General features: G+C 38.0%; 1 protein-coding gene across 2 annotated transcripts in view; it reads right to left on the bottom strand.

Annotated features, from left to right (window-relative positions):
* Positions 1 to 23,232, bottom strand: part of LOC150091367 (protein kinase C-like 3) — a 232,124-nt gene that overhangs the window by 74,697 nt on the left and 134,195 nt on the right. For both annotated transcript variants that reach the window (XM_090383488.1, XM_090383479.1), the window contains exon 5: positions 6,217 to 6,292. In XM_090383488.1, the coding sequence (XP_090239614.1) occupies positions 6,217 to 6,292 (76 nt within the window). The remainder of the gene's footprint in view (positions 1 to 6,216; positions 6,293 to 23,232) is intronic.

The following is a 23,232-nucleotide window of genomic DNA, read 5'->3' on the forward strand; positions in this document are numbered from 1 at the left end:
TTTACTATGTCTCATAACTGCTACTTTATCACTTTGACTTGCATGACCAGATGCAAATTACCACTGCTCTAGCATATGAAGCTCTTCAGCTTTTTATACTGTGGCCTATGTGGCATTGTCTATTATGGATGCAATAATCATAATTCAGTGTTCACTGAGTGTATATCACTGACGTAACTCCATGAGCCATCCTAGCAGCCTGTCTATGCCACTTAGAGAACTTCATGTTGGACTGTACAATTACTTTAGGCCTTTTTCATTCTTCATCCAATTGGTATGTTATTCTGGGATTACGGCTGCCCTTGCATTTATCAATGTTAAATCCTCATCTGTCTAATTTTTATAGGTCTTATGGTTTCCCTCATTAACCACCCTGCCCATCAATCTAAAAAGATAGATTCAATATACTGCCATCCATCAATATTGTAAATAATAAAGGGCACAGCACTGAAACCCAAGGACCCCACTAATAAACATTGGTCCAAGAAGAACAGTAAATACTCAATAACAACCACCCTTTGTCTTTTGCCACTAAACCATTCCTTTATTCATAACTTGCTCCTAATGCTACACTGCTCCAATTTGTACAGCAATCTAATCTTTCAATGTCAAAAGCCTTACTGAAATCTAAGTGAATGATGACTAAATTATTTTTTTGGTATTGCATCATAATAGCTAACCAGACTGGTCAGACAAGATCTCTGCTTAGATCTATTGTAATAATGCTTAACTATGAAGCCATTTGCAGGATGCAGCTTCCATAAACCTTTCAGAAACAGATAGCTGGTATGTTTATTTACGTATTGTTTAATTGTGGCTCAACATGCATAAATAATATGCAATGATATAACAGTTTCTGATTTCTCCTTTAAGTACATAGGTTAAGTTTTTTATTTATTTAATTTGATACACACATAGTTGGATTTAAGTAAATATTCTTTTAAGTTATATACCATTACACTCAGCTTTTATGAACTGCCTTTGAGTACACACACAAATGTGTGTGTACTCAAAGTTTTTTCCTGTAAAGGCAAATTATAGTCAAAGGCAGATCATAATCAAAGGCAGCTCATATTTCCCTACTTGTTAAGATACATGTATATGCTGCCCTACCATTTAATATCCGGACACTTGCATATCTACAAATAACTATTTACAGGAAAATTAATATCGTGTGCTGAAACCTTTAGGACAGCCTCTAGTCTCCATGGCACACTATCCAACAGTTTTTTGTAAATGTCCTCTGATATTTTCTGCCATTTGGCTTTCAAAGTGGTGATCAGCTCAGCCATGTTTTTGGGCAGTCTCTCCCCCACATTCTCATAATTATAGCTAAGGGTGTGCTTACCTCTTTTAACATAACTAGATAGATCCCATCAACCCAGTTGCCTTATTTACTTTTATCTTTAGCAATTTCATGTCCACTTTCTTCTCACTTATAGTTAATTGTCTGGTGGCACCAGGGGTCTCCCCCAACTCCACTCTTCTCAGTTTACAACAAAATCATATAGCTCCTAGTTAAAGCTCTGTGTACTATTAGTATTCCCATTCCTAAAAACAGGGATGTCCAGCCCACAGGCCATATGCAACCCAGTCCTTCACAATGTGCAGCTCATGACCATGTAGCCCAGTCTTCAAGTGTTATGCATCCCCTGAGTTTAAAACTAGTGTGTCACAAAATATAGTTTCATATTCACTTTTGAAAATATCTATTTTTAATAACTAATTTTTTATATTACTTTTTAATGTTTTATGTATCTTTTTGAGAATTTAGCAATATATTAGCAATATCAGAATTTAGCGATATCCTGTTAAGAATAACAGAAGTGTTATTCCACATAATAGGCATTTAATATGAAAGGCAATTAAACTGAAACAAAAATACACCAATTATTACATAATACTAATACTTCAGAAGTATTAGTATTATGTAATAATTGGTGTATTTTTATATTTAATTACTAAATTTTAAAAAAAGTAAATACAAACGTCGATAATGAAATTTAAATTCTATTTCAAAAACTTCATAAATTAGTGGTAGGAAACTGGCTGGTCATGCGATCCATAACCCACCTGATACAACAACCCATGCAGCCTTCAACAGTTTGGCCTCTAGCCAATAAAATATTGGATGCCATTGCCTAAAATCTTCTTCACATGCAAATAGATGAAAAATTGTTATGTATTTAGTTCATCCTGAACGGGATCACCAACAGCTATATTTTTCATATCTAGTGGGCCAATCTTGTTCATCTCTTTCCTTCTGGTGTTAACATAAGCAAAGAATTCTTTGCATTCTTAGCCAAGGATCTCTCATAATCTGCCTTGGATTGTCTATCCCTCCCCCAATTACTTGACTGCAGACTAGCTTGTACTTACTGTAGGTTTTCTTGTTGCCTGCTAATTTATAATCATCCTACATATTTTTCTTCTCTGCCCCTAGTCTTACCAGTTTATCTGACATCCATTTAGTTCTAAACCTTGAAAAATATCTCTTTGTTTGTGTAAAAAGCTAGTAGCTTCTATGATTACTTTCCAGAATGGATACAGTCCATTTAGAATTTTTTTGTTGGTAACATACATATAATCTTCAATGTATGTAAAGATACCATACAATATACCCATCACGGTACGCTGCCGGGGTTTCACAAGGATATAAATAAGAGAAAATTGAACATCGTGAGTTGGCTCCACTGAACAGATTTAAAAAAGTGCAAGAGTGCAATAAATTCTGTGGCAAACTGAATTTTGTTTGATACACCTCTGAATTTTGTAAGGATATACTGACAGGTCACTTTGATAAATCTTTCTTACTATGATATAACACATCCTTATTGGTTGTGAAAGTTTACACAAATTTTTCCTTGGGCTTTGCAGCAAGATTCCCTAAGCTTCTTCACACCCTCTGGCATTCTTAATCACAGTTGTTTGCACAATCTTTCCTTCATTTAAATTACTGCGTGTTCTCTCAAACTGCCTCTGTAGCCGAGTGGTCAGGAGCGGAGTGCAATAACACACGCTCTTTGTAGTAGACCGGGGTTCAAACCCCTGACTGGTGAATACAGTCGATCTGCCAACCTGCAATAGACCAGCATGGCAGATTATGGTCCATTTCCCTCAGCATGAATTGTTGAGGAGGCATCCATCCTGCAGTGGGTTGATAATAGCTGCACTTTACCTTTTTACCTCTCAAACTGATTCAATAAAACTAATCTTCAGTCTTTTTTGAGCAGAAACAACTGAATTTCAAGTCACACTTCTTCAATATTCCTTAACAATAAACACTTCTTTAATTCAGTGCTGCATGCTACCATTTTCTTCAAATCATCTGGAAAGTATTCATCATTACCAATCAAATCTTTCTCTACAGAATACTGATGCTGTTTCTTTCTCTACAGAATACTTTTGCAAGTTTCAAAAATTTTGAAACTTGCAAAACTGCAAGAAAAGAAATATATGATGAATTAAATAAGCACCCTGTACATACAAGTATATAAAATGACTACTTATATTATAAGATAGAAATTACACATACAAGTAATGATAAAAGATATAATCCATACTGGCATTGTGCTTTTCCAGGAGAATCATGCGCAGGTAACTCTTAGCATTAGCATTAGTAGAGGCATTTGATGCAAGAAAGCAAGCTTATGCAGCAGCAGCCAAAAAAAAAAAAAAAAAAACCACTTCCACTTCACCCCTCTGTTCATTCAAAATACCTGTCCAGCTGAGCCTTAAACTTATTTTAGGCTATCAACTTCCACGACAAGGGATGAAAGTCTGTTCCACCAACTAACCACCCGCTGGCTAAAGGCAAATTTCCGCACGTCTATCCCACATCTGTCTTTCCTCAATTTGAATTCATGCCCTCTCAGGTGATTATTCTGAGCGAGAGGAAGAATCCCATCAGCATTGAGCATGCTCAAACCATTCAAGGCTTTATACACCTCTATCAGATCACGTCGCCGGTGCCTAGTCTCCAGACAGTGTAATTTGCAAAACTTAAGCCTTTCTTCGTAAGAGCAACCTTTTGTTCCATTCACTAATCTTGTTGCCCTTCTCTGTACTCGTTCCAGCAGCTCTACATCCTTCTTGAAATGAGGCCTCCAGACCTGTATACAGTACTCTAGGTGTGGCCTGACCATTGCCTTATACAAGGGAATAATTACCTCCTTATCCCTGCTAGAAAAATTCCTATATATCATTGGCAAGACACCATGAGCTACTCTTGCAGCTCGTCTGCACTGCTCAGAGAACTTCATATCTGCCTGCACAACCACCCCCAGGTCCCTTTCATTCTCTACCACTGTCAGTGTAGTACCACAGAGTTGATACGTTGCTCTGGGGTTGTTGTTTCCCATGTGTAGTACTTTACATTTGTCAATGTTAAACTTCATTTGCGTCTCCATCTGCTCAACCCATCTGCTCAACCTTTCCAGATCCTGTTGCAGCAGCATAGTGTCAGTAGGATCCTTGACAACTCTGCCTACCTTTGTATCATCTGCAAACTTCGACATTAAGCTTGATATACCATCATCAATATCATTTATGAATACAGAAAACATTAATGAACTCAACACTGAGCCCTGAGGGACTCCACTAACATTAGTCCACGACGAGCAGTGTCCATTGATTACTACTCTCTGTCTTCTCCCACTCAGCCACCCCTTTATCCACAGCAGCAATTTGCCTCCAATGTCACACTGCTCCAATTTGTGCAGCAGTCTTCCATGTGCAACAGTATCAAAAGCCTTTCTAAGATCCAAGTATATAATATCAAAGTTATTCCCTGCATCCAGTTCCTTTGTGACTGCATCATAGTATCCAATCAAATTGGTCAGGCAAGACTTCCCCTTAACAAAACCATGCTGTGTCCGAGCTATAACTGAGGTCTTGTCTAAATGATCCTGCAGTGCTTCTTTAACTAGTGCCTCCATTAATTTTCCTGGAACAGAAGTTAAACTCACAGGTCTATAATTACTTGTGTCAGCCTTTGATCCTCCTTTGTGAATTGGGGTCACATTTGCACATCTCCAGTCTGTGGGTATCTCCCCTGAGTCCAAGGAAGCTCTCATAATTATGGCTAAGGGTTTGCTTACTTCCTCTGCTGCCTCTTTTAATATAACTGGATAGATCCCATCCACCCCCGGGTGCCTTTCTTGTGTTTATCTTCAACAATTTCTCCTCCACTTTACTCTCAGTTATTACAAGATTCTCTAGCTTACTGCTAGAGTTGAATACACTTCTGGCTTTACCCTAGCTAAATAACTCCTCATGTGTGAATGTCGATGCAAAATATTCATTTAGGAAGTTTTAATTAAAGAATTAAAGAAGAATAATTAAAGGAAGTTTTTTACATTCTCTATGTTAATAATGAACAATTTTGAAAAATAAATTTTTAGCTAATATAAAAATAAAACTAAGCAAAATATGATATACATAGATTTAATAATTCATCTAAGGCATGAAACTTGCATGTATATTAACATATTCATGTAAACATTTACATGAGTAATAAGGAGAAAAAAACAGTAGTATTGACCTAATAAACTAACAACCAAATTAGTTCATTAACTGGCTTTTTTATGGCATCTACTGTAGTTATAGAAGAAGTGGCATTTTTTAACTACTGATAAGTCTTAATTCCATACTTTTATCAAACACTATCATCATTCTTCTGTTACCCTTAGCTTCTTTGCTATGATATCATTTCATAACTTTATAAAATGGTTGGCATGAAGAGGACTGAAACTGTCCATAATCTCATTGCCTCTATGCAAACTGTAGTTCTCAAACTCACTGCTGGAACGTGAAGGCATTTCAAGTGACGCTCGGTGTGCGAATATATATATTTATTTGCATGACAATTTGAAACACAGTTTTCTCTTAACAGCTATATAAAATTGGAAAATCTTGGCTCTTCCTCTCAAAACTGGAGGTATACCTGTAGTCACAAGAGCAAGGGTTGGGATATTTTGAAATATCATTAAGTGAACCTTAATGAGAATTCACTTGATGATATTTCATTATTATACTTAAAAATTACAAAATTACAACCACTAATTGCTTTACAACATTTCTCATATTCACCTTAAAATTTTATGATTCAGAATCACCATTAATAGAAATGTCTGATGTTAGAACATGAGATAAAAGTTTGAGTAACATATACTTTGTAGTATATATTATGAAAGAAACTTTTTAATAAATACTTACTATATTTAAGTCCTTTCAAAATTTCTGGTGCAATGTATCCTTTTGTACCACAAAATTCATGTGACTGCTTAGCAAACTTTAAAGGAAAATACTGAAATTGAACTATCAATAAATCACTCAGAATAATTTAATTATCTTAACTTAAAGTAATTTTTAAGTACATTAGACCACTGATTTCCAGGGATTAAATATCAAATTCCAAGATTATCTGTCAATTGATCTTAAGAGATACTCCCCTGAGCATTAGTAGAGGCATATGATGCAGGAAAACAAGCTTATACAGCATCAGCTAAATAAAAAAAAATAAATAACATAAACACTTCCCATTTCACTGATCCATTCGTTCCAAGCGTTTGTCTAGTTCTGCCTTGAATTTATTTAAGCTATCAACTTCCACAACAACAGATGGAAGATTGTTCCAGCAATCAACTACCCACTGGCTAAAGGCAAACTTCCACACATCTATTCTACAACAGGCTTTCCTCGGTTTGAATCTATGCCTCCTCAGGTTTCTAATCTGAGCAAGAGGAAGGATCCCATCAGCATTGAGCCTGCCCCATCAACGCGTTATACACTTCAATCAGTTGCCTCACAAGCGCCTAGTCTTCAGAAGTCTTCTGTATTTTGGAGAACTTAAGCCTTTTTTCATAAGAGCGCCCTTTTGTTCCCTTCATCCGTCTTGTTGCTCTTCTTTGTACTCGTTCTAGCAACTCTACATTCTTCCTAAAATGAGGATTCCAAACCTGTACGCAGTACTCAAGGTGTGACCTGACCATTACCTTATACACGAGGATAATCACCTCCTTATCATTGCTCGCAAAATTCCTGTATATTCTAGACAAGACCCCATGACCTAATGTGACAGCCTGTCTGCAATGATCGGAAAACTTCATATCTGACTGCGCAATTACCCACAGGTCTCTTTCATTCTCCACTACCCTGAGAGTAACACCACTGAGTTGGTACATTTCTCTGGGATTACTGCTACCCATATGCAGTACTTTGCACTTGTGAATGTTAAACTTCAGTTACCACTTCTCAGCTCATCTGCCCAACTTTTCTAAATCCTGTTGCAGCAGCATACTATCATTACTAATATTAACAACCCTGCCAACCTTTGTATCATCTACAAACTTGGACATTAATCCTGATATACCTTCATCAATATCATTGATGAATACACAAAACAACAATGGGCCCAGCATCAAACCCTGGGGGGGGGGCTCCACGTAGAGCAGTATCCATTGATTACCACTCTCTGTCTTCTTCCACTCAACCATCCTTTTATCTATTGTAGCATCTTGCCCTTAACACCATACTGCTCCAATTTGTACAGTAGTCTTCCATGTGCAACAGTATCAAAAGCTTTCCTAAAATACAAGTATATGATATCAAAATTATATTTTGCATCCAGTTCCTTTGTGACCAGTCATAGTACCCAATCAAATTGGTCAGACAAGACTTCTCCTTGACAAACCCATGCTGTGTCTGAATTATTACTGCTGTCTTGTCTAGATGATCCTGCAATGCTTCTTTGAGCCAGTGACTCCATTATTTTCCCTGGAACAGAAGTCAAACACTGGTCTGTAATTACTCGTGTTACCTTTGATCCCCCTTTGTGAATGGAAATACATTTGCACATTTCCAGTCCTTGGGGACTTCCCCTGAGTCCAAGAATGCTCTCATAATTATGGCTAAGGGTTTGTTTACTTCCTTTGCCACCTCCTTTAATATAACTGGACAGAGTCCATCTACCCCAGGTGCCTTTCTTATGTTTAACTTCAATATTCAAAGCTCAAGGGGTAGAATTTTTTTCAGCCTGGTCTGTACTTGTTAACAGGAGAGACTGCTTCTACAGGGATGGGATACACTTAAATAGAAAGGGTGCAAGAATGTTTGCTGATGCTATTGAGGCAGTGTTAAGTGGGTCGGAAAACTGCTAGATTTGGGGGATACAAGGACTAATAGATTAACAGTAGCCACTGGCAGAGGTGAAAGTGATTCTTGCACTGCTTCTATTGGAATGAGCCGCAGCCTGGAAAATAAGATGCAGGATATTTCAGAGACTGCTGGGAATCATTGGGGTACAAGTAAACATGTGGGTTGTGTTAGGGTAGCTAAGAAAAAGAACAGGTGCATGTATACTTGCGTGTACACCAATGCTAGGAGTTTAGTAAATAAATTTGATGAATTTGAGGTATTGCTCAAAACATCAAAGGCAGATATTGTGGGGATTTCAGAGATGTGGTGTCACACAGATATAACGAATGCAGAACTGGAATTTGGGGAGTACAATGTTTATAGAAAGGATAGACAGGATAGGAAGGGAGGAAGGGTTATGCTATTAGTTAAGAAATACATAAAATCTAAGGAAGTGAAGCCAGTTCGACATTGCTGGACAGTGCAGTGTCGAGTCAGTTTGGTGTGACATAAGCATTGTGAGATCAAAATTGAGAGTAGGAATGTGCTATAGGCCTAATGACTCTGATGAGTATAATAAGAAACTGTACAGGGAAATAGAGTGGGCCAGTAAATCAGAGAGTCCTATAATGGGGGATTTTAATTTCCCAGATATTGACTGGAATTTGTGGGTTGGTCACTCACACACTAGCAAGGTTTTTGTGGATTTATTGCATGATTGTTTTCCACATCAGCATGTTTGGGAGGCAACTAGAGGGAGTAATACTCTTGATTTGATTATCAGTAGTGATTCTTCATGCATTAAGAATCTGCAGGTAAATGAACCACTAAGGTGGCAGTGATCACAGTGTGCTGAAGTGGGATTTACTCAAAGAGGTAACTACCATTAGGGGTAAAGGGAAGGGTTATTGCTTTCGTAAAGGTGACTACGATGGACTGAGACAGTTTTTAAATTCTATACAGTGGGACCAACTGATGATGTTACCAACAGCAAATTCAAAATGGGAAGCATTCAAAGAACTTATCTTGGAAGCTACTACGCTTTACATACCAACTAAGAAATATTGTTCAAGGTTTAGGCCTAGGTGGATGTCAGATGAACTAATGAGACATATGGCAGAGAAGAAAAATGCATGGGATACATACAAATTAACACATGACACAGAAGCCTATGATAGCTACAAGTTGATCAGTAACCAAGTTACAAAGGAGGTTAGGCAGGTGAAGCCAGATTACGAGAAATCTTTGACAAAGGATGCAAAAAAAAAACAGCAAAGAGTTCTTTACTTATGTAAACTCTAGAAGGGGATGAATCAGATTGGTCCACTTGATATCAACGGGTCAACTGTTCATGATCCTGCTCAGGTAGCTAACAAACTAAATGAATATTTTGCATCAACATTCACACGAGGAGTTATTCAGCGAGGGGAATGCCAGAGGTGTATTCAACTCTGGCAGTAACCTAGAGAATCTTGTAATAACTGAGAGTAAAGTGGAGGAGAAATTGTTGAAGATAAATACAAGAAAGGCACCTGGGGTGGATGGGATCTAACCATTTATATTAAAGGAGGCAGCAAAGGAAGTAAGCAAACCCTTAGCCATAATTATGAGAGCTTCCTTGGACTCAGGGGAAGTACCCATGGACTGGAGATGTGCAAATGTGACCCCAATTCACAAAAGAGGATCAAAGGGCGACACAAGTAATTATAGACCTGTTAGTTTAACTTCTGTTCCTGGAAAATTAATGGAGGCACTAGTTAAAGAAGCACTGCAGGATCATCTAGACAAGACTTCAGTTATAGCTCAGACACAGCATGATTTTGTTAATGGGAAGTCTTGCCTGACCAATTTGATTGGATACTATGATGCAGTCACAAAAGAACTGGATGCAGGGAATAACTTTGATATTGTATATTTGGATCTTAGAAACACTTTTGATACTGTTGCACATGGAAGACTGCTGCACAAATTGGAGCAGTGTGGCATTGGAGGCAAATTGCTGCTATGGATAAAGGGGTGGTTGAGGGGGAGAAGACAGAGAGTGGTAATCAATGGACACTGCTTATCGTGGACTAATGTTATTAGTGGAGTCCCTCAGGGTTCAGTATTGGGTCCATTATTGTTTTCTGTATTTATAAATGATATTGATGATGGTATATCAAGTTTAATGTCCAAGTTTGCAGACGATACGAAGGTTGTCAGGGTTGTCAAGGACACTACTGACAGTATGCTACTGAAACAGGATCTGGAAAGGTTGAGCAGATGGGCTGAGAGGCGGCAAATGAAGTTTAACATTGACAAATGTAAAGTACTACATATGGGAAACAACAACCCCAGAGCAACGTATCAACTCTGTGGTACTACACTGACAGTGGTAGAGAATGAAAGGGACCTGGGGGTGGTTGTGCAGGCAGATATGAAGTTTTCTGAGCAGTGCAGACGGGCTGCAAGAGTAGCTCATGGTGTATTGTCGATGATATATAGGAATTTTTCTAGCAGGGATAATGAGGTGATTATTCCCTTGTATAAGGCAATGGTCAGGCCACACCTAGAGTACTGTATACAGGTCTGGAGGCCTCATTTTAAGAAGGATGTAGAGATGCTGGAACGAGTACAGAGAAGGGCAAGATTAGTGAACGGAACAAAGGGGTGCTCTTACGAAGAAAGGCTTAAGTTTTGCAAATTACAGTGTCTGGAGACTAGGCACCAGCGAGGTGATCTGATAGAGTTGTATAAAGCCTTGAATGGCTTGAGCATGCTCAATGCTGATGGGATTTTTCCTCTTGCTCAGAATAATCACCTGAGAGGGCATAAATTCAAATTGAGGAAAGACGGATGTAGGATAGACGTGAGGAAATTTGCCTTTAGCCAGCGGGTGGTTGGTTGGTGGAACAGACTTCCATCCCTTGTCGTGGAAGTTCATAGCCTAAATAAGTTTAAGGCTCAGCTGGACAGGTATTTCAAATGAACAGAGGGGTGAAGTGGAAGTGGTTATTTTTTATTTATTTATTTATTTTTTTTTTTTTTGGCTGATGCTGCATAAGCTTGCTTTCTTGCATCAAATGCCTCTACTAATGCTAATGCTAATTTCTCCTCCACTTTGCTCTCTGTTATTACAAAATCATTTAGCTCCCTGTTAGAGTTTAGTAAACTTCTGTCGTTCTCTTCCCTGCAGTATTTCTCATGTGTGGATGTAGATGCAAAATACTCATTTAGTTCGGCAGCTATCTGAGAATGATCATCTACAGTCAAACCACTGATATCAAGTGGACCAATCTGATTCATCCCCTTCCTTTTAGAGTTTATGTAAGTGAGGAAGTCTTTGCTGTTTTTCTTTGCATCCTTTGCCAAAGTTTTTTTATAATCCTTTGTGACTTGATTAAAGACTAGCTTGTATCTACCATAGGCTTCTGTCGCCTAACAATTTATGTGCATCCCATCCATTTTTCTTCTCTGCCACATGTCTCATTAGTTCATCTGACATCTATTTGGGCCTAAACCTAGAGCAGTATTTCTTAGTTGGAACAAAAAGCATAGTACCTTCCAAAATTACTTCCTTGAATGCTTCCCATTTAGAATTTGCTATTGGTAATATTGGTCCCACTGTATAGAACTTAAAAAATCTCTGACACCACTGTAGTTACCTTTACAAAAGCAAAAACCCTTCCCTTTACCGTTGATGGTAGTTATATCTTCAAGTAAATCCCACATCGGTACACTGTGATCACTGCCCCCTAATGGTTCCTTTATCTGCAAATTCTTAATGCATGAAGAATCACTGCTGATAATGAGATCAAGGGTGTTATGCCCTCTTGTTGCCTCTCTAACATGCTACTATAGAAAACAATCATCCAATAAATCCACAAAAGCCTTGCTAGTGTGTGAGTGACCAACCCACAAGTTCCAGTCTATATCTGGGAAGTTAAGATTCCCCATTATTAAGACACTGATTTACTGGCCCACTCTATTTCTCTATATAATTGTTCATCATACTCATCAGAGTCATTATAACAAACTCCTACCCTCATTTTTGCTTTCCCAGTGCTTATATAACACCAAACTGACTCAACATTGCATTGTCCATCTACACTGATGAGTCAAAACATTATGACCACCTATCTAAACAATGTTGGTCCTCCACGTGCAGCCAAAACAGTTCTTACCTGAGGCATGGATGCTACAAGATTTCTAAATGTGCCTTGTGGTATCTGGTACCAACATATAACCAGCAGATCCTTTAACTCCTGTAAGGTCCATGGTTGAGATGCCGCAGATCGGAGTTGCTGTTCCAATACAAACCACAGATGTTCAATGGGATTGATGTCTGGGGAATTTGGAGGCCAGGGAAATACCTGGAAGTGTTCCTCATGTTTCGTGAACCAGTCTCAAACAATCCAGGTAGTGTGGCATGGTGCATTATCCTGCTGAAAGACGGCACCACCAGAGGGAAAGACCATTGCCATGAAAGGGTGTACCTGGTCAGCAATGATGTTTAGGTAGCTGGTAGACATCAGCATGTCCAGCACATAGATGACTGGACTTAGGTATCCCAGCAGAACATCACCCAAAGTATGATAGCACTGCCACCTGCTTGTTTTTGTCCCACTGTGCATCCAGGGGACATCACTTCCCCAGGTAAACGACACGTACGTGTACCCAGCCATCCACATAGTGCAACAGGAAACATGATTTGTCGGACCAGACGACCTTTTCCCGATCACTCAAGGTCCAGTTTCGATGTTCGCATGCCCATTGTAGGTGCTGTCGCCAGTGGACCATGGTTAGCATGGGCACTCTGAGCAGCCACGCAGCACTATTTTCAGCAGGATTCGATGTACTGTGTGTTGCAACAAATTACTCTCGTAACCAGCATTCCAATTACAGGTGAGTTGTGCCACAGTCGCCCTCCTGTTGCCATGTACCATCCAGGAGAGCCTTTGCTCACCTCAAGCATCGATGAACCGTGGTCGTCCAACACCTCACTGGCGGTTTGTGGGTTTTCTCTCCTCGGACCACTTTCAGTAGGTACTAACCATGGCTGACCGTGAGCATTCCACCAGCTGTGCTTTTGGATATGCTCTGACCCAGTCAACTGGCCATTACAATTTGGCCTTTGTCAAACTTGCTTAAGTCCGCTGCCTTTCCCATCTGAAGAACAAGAGTAACACTGATTAACTGAGCTCAGTACCAGGTGTTTTTTATATCGTCCTGACCTGCGTCATAGTTCATCTGCAGTTGCTTCGATTTGCATAACGACTCGCTGGTCATAATGTTTAGGCTCATTGGTTTATGTCAATTGGATGCACTTCCTTAGATTTTATGTGTTTTTAACTAACAGCATAACCCCTCCTCCCTTCCTATCCTGTCTATCTTTTCTGTACACATTGTACTCCCCAAATTCCAATTCTGCATCTCTTATATCTGAGTGACACCAAGTCTCTCTGATATCCCAACAATATCTGTCTTGGAGTGACACCACGTCTCTGATATCCCAACAATATCCACCTTGGATGTCTTAGCCAGCACTTCAAATTCATCGAATTTATTTACTATACTCCTAGCATTGGTGTACATGCAAGTGTACATGCACCTATTCTTATTCTTAGGTACTCTAACACAGCCATGTATTTACTTGTTTCGTGACTCCCAGCAGTTCCTGAAACAAGTAAATATATGGGCTATGTTAGAGTAACTAAGAGAACGTTAGTTCATATTCATAAGGTACATCTAACATGTCTTACTTTGGATGCTGTCAATTTTTTATATACAGTGAAATTTGTTTAAGATGTTTTTGAAGGCATCAAATGATACAGACAACTTAAATCAGAAAAATGTCATAAGCATATCAAAGTATTCTTTCCATCAACAAACTGATTATTGAAATTTGGAACAAAATTTCATTACACTAATCAACTGTTTGCATTTTACATCCTTTATACATTCATATATTCACCTAAAGATAGGAGCATCTCATTCTAGCTACAAGCTAGAATGATATGCTCCTTCCTGTTCAATAATAATAATCATAATGCAGATAAAGTCTTACTTGACATGTGTTATGGTTATAGAGCCAAGCAAGTTGTTTCTATTGATTATTTTGCTGCATCAAATGTTTTGGTCATGGTGCCACATAGTGTGCTGGTTAATTTGATTTATCACGTATTATGTGTAGTTTAAAAAATTCACTAATGGTTTTTTTTTGTTTTTTTTGTATTTCTCTTCTTATTTGTCACTAACTTAACAATCATTATTTGTGATAAGAAAACTGATTATCCATCAAAATCAATCTATCTTCTGAGCCCTTTTCTCCATAATGATTAGGAAATCAATGATTTGATTACACACTGTTTAAGTCATACAAGAAAGTACTAATTTTTTCATTAATTGTTGAACAATGCTAAAAAACAAAAATCATATACAGTAAACTCCTGTTGTAACAAATACCATTTTAATGAAAATTTCACAACAAAAATATTTCTAGATTCTGACTGACTGCCCTCCTATATTTAGTGATTTTTAAATCTCATTTGAATGCATTAGCATTGGCAAATGATGCAGTACCCATTCATTTGGAACTTCATTTGCACTCGTTCATTTGGATGATTTGGAACTTCATTTGCACCCATTTTTTTGAATGATTTGGAACGTCCTGTTCTAATCATTCAAAAAAAGAAAAAAACAGAAGCTCCACTTTCAGTTTTTTTTTTTTTTTTGTAGTTGTTGGCGTATCAGCTTCTGTGGCCATAATGCACCTCCCAAGGTTTATGCAGTACTTTGATCCCAGCCCGAGGCGGGATTCAAACCTGTGACCTTTAGGTTGTCAGGCAGGCACTTTACCCACCCGGCTAGCCCAGTCGGCACACTTTCAGTAGTACCTACTGAAAGTGGAGCTTCTGTTTTGTCTCCCCTGCCATCCCCTCTCTTTGCCTGGTAAGGCAAGGGCCTGCCTCACTAACTCTTGGGGTCACTTTGCCTATCGTTCCAATATTTCTGTCTTTCCCCCACCTTCAGTCTTCCTCCCCTACTCAGTCTAAGATGCCAATGTACACCCCACACAATTAATCAAAATTAGCAATGTCTAAATTTAAACTGCGTTGTATAAACCTCATTTGGCCTTTCCTATTCCTAGCGTTTATCCCCCTTTTTTTCTTTTTATATAGGCCCTAGCCACTGAAATCTAAGGAAACTAGGTGGCAGGGCCTGCCAGAGTGATAAATAAAATTACTGGGTACCTGGTCTGCCTCCATGGGGCTAAGTGTGTGGACAACGGTGGGTCCCAATAGGGGTCCAACGGCTAAATGGCCAGAAGAACAACGGTACACAACACTACACTTATACACAGCCCATACACTTTTAAACCTCTGGCCTTGACAGTGTCTGGCCTCTCACAATCACAATGAACATTTTACAAAATTTATATTGATAGGTCATGGCTCCCTAAAGGCAAAACTAACCTCCTTAGGGCTGACTGATGATCCAAACTGCACTTGTGGTGAAATTGAAGACTGGGCACACATTCTATATGAATGTATAATTTATGAAATCTTCAGAACACAGCTAATAGCACAGATTGACCCCCTTCCCAAGGGAGAAGAACATCTGTTCATCATAGAAGAGGAAAACTATAAAGCCTTTACATCCTTCACACAGAAAGTATTTGAAATGTGCAGAACTATCCAAAGAATGGCAATTCAGACCCCAAACAATTAAACAATAATCAATAGTTAAAATTTCCAGTGTTTTCCACAATGCCCGGACAATGACTTAAAAACTGTCAGGATAGCAGTATTCTGCATCCTGATATGATAAAACTGGCTTTATCTGGGTACCCCCCCCTCAGGACTATCCTGCCATGTGTAGGAACCTGAGACACACCAAATAAGTAACCATGTAGGGGAGGGAGGTGTACAGGCAAGCAGGGAAGCAGATTAGCTAAAAATATCAGTAAGCTAGTAGCAAGGGGATGCAGAATGAATGAATGAATGAATGAGAATGAATAGGCTGGGCACTGAGTGAAAGAGTGAATTAGGAATTATGATAAAAGGGAATAAATGTCAGTTTTGGTGAAAGAAAGAGAGACCTAACATGAGGGAAAGAGAGAGTGAATGAGTTATGGAGAATGGGAATGAGTGGAAGAGCAAATGTGATTGGCCGAAAGAATACAAAGTTAATAATAACTTACATTACTTTATATATACTAACAACACAAATACTATCACTGCATTCTTCCCTGGCCTGCAAAAAACTTGCAGCTAGGCCTGCACCACAACTGAAGAATAACAGTAAGTTGAGGTGCCCAGAGAGTGCAGTGCAGTGCAGTGCAGAAAGCAATAGTCAAACAAATGAAATGAAAGCCAGAAGAATGAATGAGTGCAAGTGCGTGAGAAAAAGAAAACAAACCATAAATGTTACAGTTAAGTATACACTAACCCTAGTTTTAATTGTGTGAAAAAGATGAATGAGTGAGTGGGGGGAAAAATAATAAATAAATAAATATATATATATAATCCAACAGAAAAAATAATAATAAATAAATAAAAAAATATATATTATAAAATATAAGAAAAAAAGTATAAAAATAGAATGCAAGTAGAGTGAGAATGAGATTATGAATGAAGTAAATGTGTCTCTCTCCCACTCCCCACTGCCAGCTAATATATCCTATCCCCAGAGCAGAATGGGCAGTGTGACCACCCTACTGGATTTGACACATGGACCTGACAACGATCACCAAAGGAGACATACTGCAGCTTCACTGCCAACACACCATTTGGCGATCTGAACTTGGTACTCAAATCCGGTTCCCTTTAAAACCCCATCCTCAAGCAGGGGGGGAAGAGATGGGTCTGTCTTCTCTCCCTTCCTGCCCCCCCCCCCCCACTCATGGCCTGGTAGGGGCTCGTCCCCACTGATCTCTTTGGGGATGCCTACTCTGTCCCCATCCTTCTACCTGTTTCCCCAGTGTTCAATTCCCCCCCCCCATTCTGACTAAACGGATCAAGTACACCTCTAACAATGCTGCCAAATTCTAATTAACGTCTAAATTCTATCGCTTTCTCGTAAATCTCTTTTGCCCTTTCCAAATTCTAATTTATTTATTTTTTTTTTTCTATATATATATAGGCCTTGCTGCTGAAATCCTCAGAAATTAGGTGGCAGGGCCTGTCAGAATACTTAAATAATCTACCAGGTGCCTGACCTGCCTCCTCGTGATAAAGTGTGGGCAACGGTGAGTCCCAAAGGCTAAATGGTCAGAGGAACAACAGAACATTACACGACACAACAAACCACTCCCCACACACTTTTTAAATCTATGGCCTCCACAGAGTTCTGTGTCACATGTACAAAGAATATGATGCGGAGATGGGGGAAACACCTGGTGCCGTTAGACCTGAAATACACTTTACACCTGTAATTTTCAATGTCTGTATTGACAGGAAAATATTCTTCAAAACAGATCGACAGCTATGTGAGGTGGTCAATTATTGCTTTCTATAAGTCTGATCACCACCAAATACGGAGGATGCGGAAAGGTCAGGGAATGACCACCACATATCCCGGAGCAATATGGCCTTGGTTGCTAATGCTCCTAAAAACCAAATAACAACAAACTGTAAGTCTGATTCTACAGAGATATTTTTTTCAACAAGACATGCAATAAAAGTATTGAAGGTATCATATTGTCCTGCTTTGTTTGTTATTTGGTTTTTTAGGAGCATTAGCAACTAAGGCCATATTGCTCCGGGAATATGCGGTGGTCATTCCCTGACCTTTCCGCATCCTCCGTATTTGGTGGTGACGGGATCGAACCCCGGTCTAATCAAGAAGCGTGTGCTACGCACTGCTGCTCCTTCCCACCTGGCTATGGAGGCGCATATTGTCCTGCTTCAGCTCTCTTTCTCCAAAGAATAATTTTATCCTTGAATGCAGAGATTTTATCATTAGGCTTGAAAAGTGTTGTGTTTTTACCTTGAGTGATAGATTCAGTGCATTCAGTTTGTCAAATATATCTGCAAGGTATGCAACCACTTGTGAATTATCACTAGACATAAAGTCGATGACTGTCTGCAGTTTATTTAGAGTTGTTTTTCTTCTGGTTCAGCTTTACAATCAGTAAGAAACATTACAATTTCAGAGCGTAATTCAGAGAAACTCATCAGCACTTTATCTTGTCTCAACTCAGCCAACGTTCTTTGTGTAAAAAAGTAAGCAGTCATAGTCGCTGCCCATTTCATCGTAAATCTGCTGGAAATGCCTTGTATTTAAGTCACTTGATTTCGTATAATTGACGAGTTCTATTAGGGTCATAAAAATGTCTTTCAGTTTTGCAGGAATGTTTTTTACAGCTAAATTTTCCCTGTGGAATACATGGTGACTACTTGAACAGGAAGGGTGTGCTATTGCCTTGATTCTTGTAACTCCTGAAATGGGACCCTGCATAGCCTTGGCACTGTCAATACAGATGTTAATACACTTCTTCCAGTCGAGTTCATGAGCACAAAATAAAGCTGTCAATTTTTTCAAAAATATCATCTCCTGTTGTAGTGGTTTTCAAATCATCACAAATAAGTATGCTTCACACAGCTCACCATTATTCAGGTATCGAACAAATACTAACAGCACAGATAGGCTTCTGACATCAGTGCTCTCATCAAGTTGCAAGGTAAATATGTCGACAACGTAAGTCTACAAATGAGTTTATTGAGAAGATTGGCTGAACAAGAAAAATTCTTTTTATGGTGTCATTAGAGAGTGACACCTGTTTTATTTTTGCTAATTTATTGGGTCCGAATATTGTCTCACACATGGCATTATCAAATTTTCACCAATAGTGTGGGCCTCTCCTTGACAAGCAATGCTATAACTTACTTTCGGTGAGGCATCTAATAATTCTTTTTTACGTCATTCTGGTGCGTACCGGCCCGAATACACCACTGATAAGCAATGTTTGTTTGTTGTTTGATTTTTAGGAGCATTAGCAACTAAGGCCATATTGCTCCGGGAATATGTGGTGGTCATTCCCTGACCTTTCCGCATCCTCCGTATTTGGTGGCGACGGGCTCGAACCCCGGTCTAATCAAGAAGCATGTGCTAAGCACTGTTGCTCCTTCCCGCCTGGCTACAGAGGCGCCCTGATAAGCAATGGACTTACCATTCAAGTCTCAATGATTTCTTTCTTTTATTAACAGAGTGGATTTCATACAGTTATTGCTGCATTTCTGTTCACATATTAAAAATTAAAAATAGTTATGCAGGAGCATAACTATTTTAAATTTTTATTTCAATCCAGCACAGACTCGTAACACAAACTGTTTCTGGGACTTGTAATTACTATATGTATTTCTAAAAGGGGGAAAATAGCTAAAATTGGCTGTATATTCACTTCAATATATTCAGTATTCAGTTGACTAATAATTTTTGTAAACAAGAAGATTCTTGTTTTGTAAACACCCAGTTTCTCCTCTCAGCTGAAGATGCAATAAAAGAGTATTTCAAACTCTTTTTTCTAATTACAAACAGCTACCTCTGGAGGGGAATATGGCTACCGTCCATCAAGTGCAGGACATTAGTTACAAAGTAAATTTTTGTAAACAACAGCACATGACATCCTTTCATACACTAGAAGTTACACTCAGGATAGCAAAAACTGCTAAGAGCTAAACAGCCAAAATTATACACGAAGGGAAATGTGATTTGTGGAGAAATAAGACTTCATTTTGGCACTATGATAGGCCTGACAGTATGGTTTTGATTTTCAGACATCAAAAATAAATACACAGTAAAATTTCACCATTAACATTAGCATTAGCATTAGTAGAGGCATTTGATGCAAGAAAGCAAGCTTATGCAGCATCAGCCAAAAAAAAAAAAAAAAAAAAAAAAAAAAATTAGCTGGTAAATATTTAGTAAAAACTAAGCACATGAAAATCCATCATTTTGGATGTGATGCCAAGGCATCAAAGGTTAAGAACCATGGATCTATGCAATTTAAATTCTGCTGGCTGCAAGAACAGATTGGACAAGATCAAGCACCTTATAAAGAAAGAAATTTCACTCACTCTCTTTTTTTTTGCATGAATTCTTAAAGATAAATGTGATCATTGATACGAGTGCCAGATTTCTCCTCAATGTTTGGATTGTATAAAATGTTGATTTTTTTGTAAAATGTGCTAGATTTTAAAAAATGTGCTGGATTGTAAAGTTCTGGAATTTATAGAGTTTACTATATGTGCAAAATTCTTTGGTTAAAATAAAATGCTATTTTAAACTGTTTTCACATCCTCTGTCATTCAAACACCCAAAATCTCAACCCATTGAGATTTTCCATTAACCCAAGAAAATCTCATATACTTCAACTTTCTCACTCTTTCCTCCCACTCCCATTCTTCCCACTGTCACCGGCTGAAATTATTAGTGGGGCAACATCACCAACTTATATACATACAATCTCATGATAGCATTCTAATTACAGTACTGTATTGTAGAACACTCTACAGTGCATTACTATATGAATCACTTGTTTGATTCTTTTGATGCTACATAATCAGTTCACATTGAATTTTTAAGTGAAAATGTTACCTGTACAGAGCTCTTGTTTAGCTTTCAGTTCATTCTGCAATACAATTATTACAGCTGTTGCAATTTTTTTTGACATTAAAACCGTTTTTACCGGTGTTATTTGAAAAAAAGCATTACGTTACCTAGAAATGAAATCGTCACGAAATCCAATGCGCATGCGTTGTACTTGTAGCTGTAGTGATGCAATAAGTACAATGCATGCGCCAAAGAAAACTCAATTGTATGCAACAAGTGCAGTGACACAACAAGTATAATTGAGCAGTGATGCGTTACGTTATACCGTTATATAAGCATAATCATTAATACGCAAGTGACTGTGCCAAAATCTACAGCCCAGCGTTCGAAGGAATATTGTGAAAGAAAGAAAGGGAAGTTGGACAGAATGTGAATCCAGATGAAATTCAACAAGAGTGTTCCTTCATGCCTGGGAGTTCTCAAACTGCACCCAAAAAAACTCAAGCTGAAATAATGAAGGGATATCATGAACAGAAGGAAAGGAAATTAGAAATTCAAACTATTCTGAATAATAATGAAATTCAACCACAGAGTTCTACTATGCCTGATACTTATCAGGAATCTAAAACTCCAGCAGAACGAATGAAGGAATATCATGCACGAAAAAAAGCGAAATTAGAAATGGCTAATAATGAGATTCCTGATTACATCCCTATAGTGTCTACACGAGCTGACAGTGAGTTTGAAAAACTAGTGTACAGAAACCCATTTGGATTTAGTTGTAATGTTTGTGATCATTTATGATTTCAATTAGATTTGAAACCATTTCCAACAACTTCATATGAATTACTTCAAAATGAGAAATTCCTTTACAAGTGAGTACTTTCATGACGTGTAGTACATGTCATACTTCATTAAAAGAGGGACGGATACCAACTATGGCCATGTCAAATGGATTTATATATCCAACATATCCTACTCATTTGCCTCCACCAGATGTTGTAACTGAGTGTTTGATATCACCACAATTACCCTTTATGTAAATTCATTGTTTATGTTATGAACATGGACAATATGGGATCATTGGACAAGTAATAAATGTACCAGTTAACGTAAATACGATGGTTCATCAATTACCTAGAGAATTAGATGACGATTATGCCATTAATGTACATATAAAACGAAGGCTCATACATAAATCATCATATCTACAAGGATGTGTGCAGAATAAAATAATGAAAATACAGTTACGGTATTTGATAAATTCACCTTTGTATAAATTCTACAGAATTTATACAAATTTTTACAGAATAAAAGTGAGTGACGATTTCTTGGGGACAAATGATGATAGTAAACAGGAACATTCAGATGAACCTGTCAACAATGATGATGAACTATTGTTAATTCAATAACAAACATTATTATGTCTGAAGATAAATATTTATGTATAGTACCGGGTCAGAAATCATCTCCAACAAGTTTCATATTTGATATATATGCAGAACTTTCTTTTCCAGCTATATATTTGGGACATGCCTGAAAATTTAAAAATGGATTGAAAATTACTCCCTTTATGATGGCATCGAGTGAAATTCGTAGATCTGATCATCATGGAGTAACTCCCCAACATTTGCTATAAATGGCAATGAAAATTATGCAAATGCGTATCACAGATAATTTGCAAATTGCATTTAAATCAGTAGGAATAACAACTAACATTACACATTCTATATTGGAATCACACAAGTCATTAGAAATTGCTCCAGAATTATGGCATTCACTACAATTTCATGAATTAGTACAAGTTGTTCGACAGTCTGACAGTTTGTTACCAAAGAAGATGCTACTAATTTATGTCCACAAGGGATTCGACTATTTTTAAGAAATAGTGATGTAAATGCCTATAATCAGTGCTTTTTTTTTGGACGGTATGCAATGGTACGGTGTACCGGCACCTTTATTAACAGTGATGTGTGACATTTGGATGCAATGCACTTCGAAATTTGTAATATTCCGTAAATTTTTTTCACGTTTACCTACTATTCAAATAAGTTTAAAATTATTTAACTAAATTTGCATTTTTAACTGTCTACTGTTAAGATATTTTCTATATAAAACTATATAACCATTTTTATAATTCTAAATTATTCAGTCAGACCTCTGTTTAACGAAGTCCTTACAGCGAACAGATTAGGAGAGAATTAACTCAGTACGCACTGTTCGCATTTCTGGCATTCAGGAAATTATTGCTGATGCGCGAATTAAGAGAGCTAAAGGGATTACCATTCTACAACTTAGTAGTACCTGGTAAAACCTATCCGACCACCTGTCCCACATACAGAGAAGTCGCGCTGGTCAGCAGTGAGCAGATCAAGGGGTATTCCCAATGGGCTCTTGTCCACCTTCTACTGCAGTGGTGTCCAAACTTTTCCTGTACAGGGGCCATATTCAAAAAAAATTCAAAGTTAGATTTCTTTTGTGTGTTACATTTTCCATATCTTGTTGCATGTAAAAGTAAAATTGAAAATATTCGAAAATTTTATTAAGTACAATACACAATTA

This window comes from Mastigoproctus giganteus, chromosome 1 (genome assembly GCF_048544385.1).
Source record: "Mastigoproctus giganteus isolate SK-2022 chromosome 1, ASM4854438v1, whole genome shotgun sequence".
Taxonomy (NCBI): Eukaryota; Metazoa; Arthropoda; class Arachnida; order Uropygi; family Thelyphonidae; genus Mastigoproctus; species Mastigoproctus giganteus.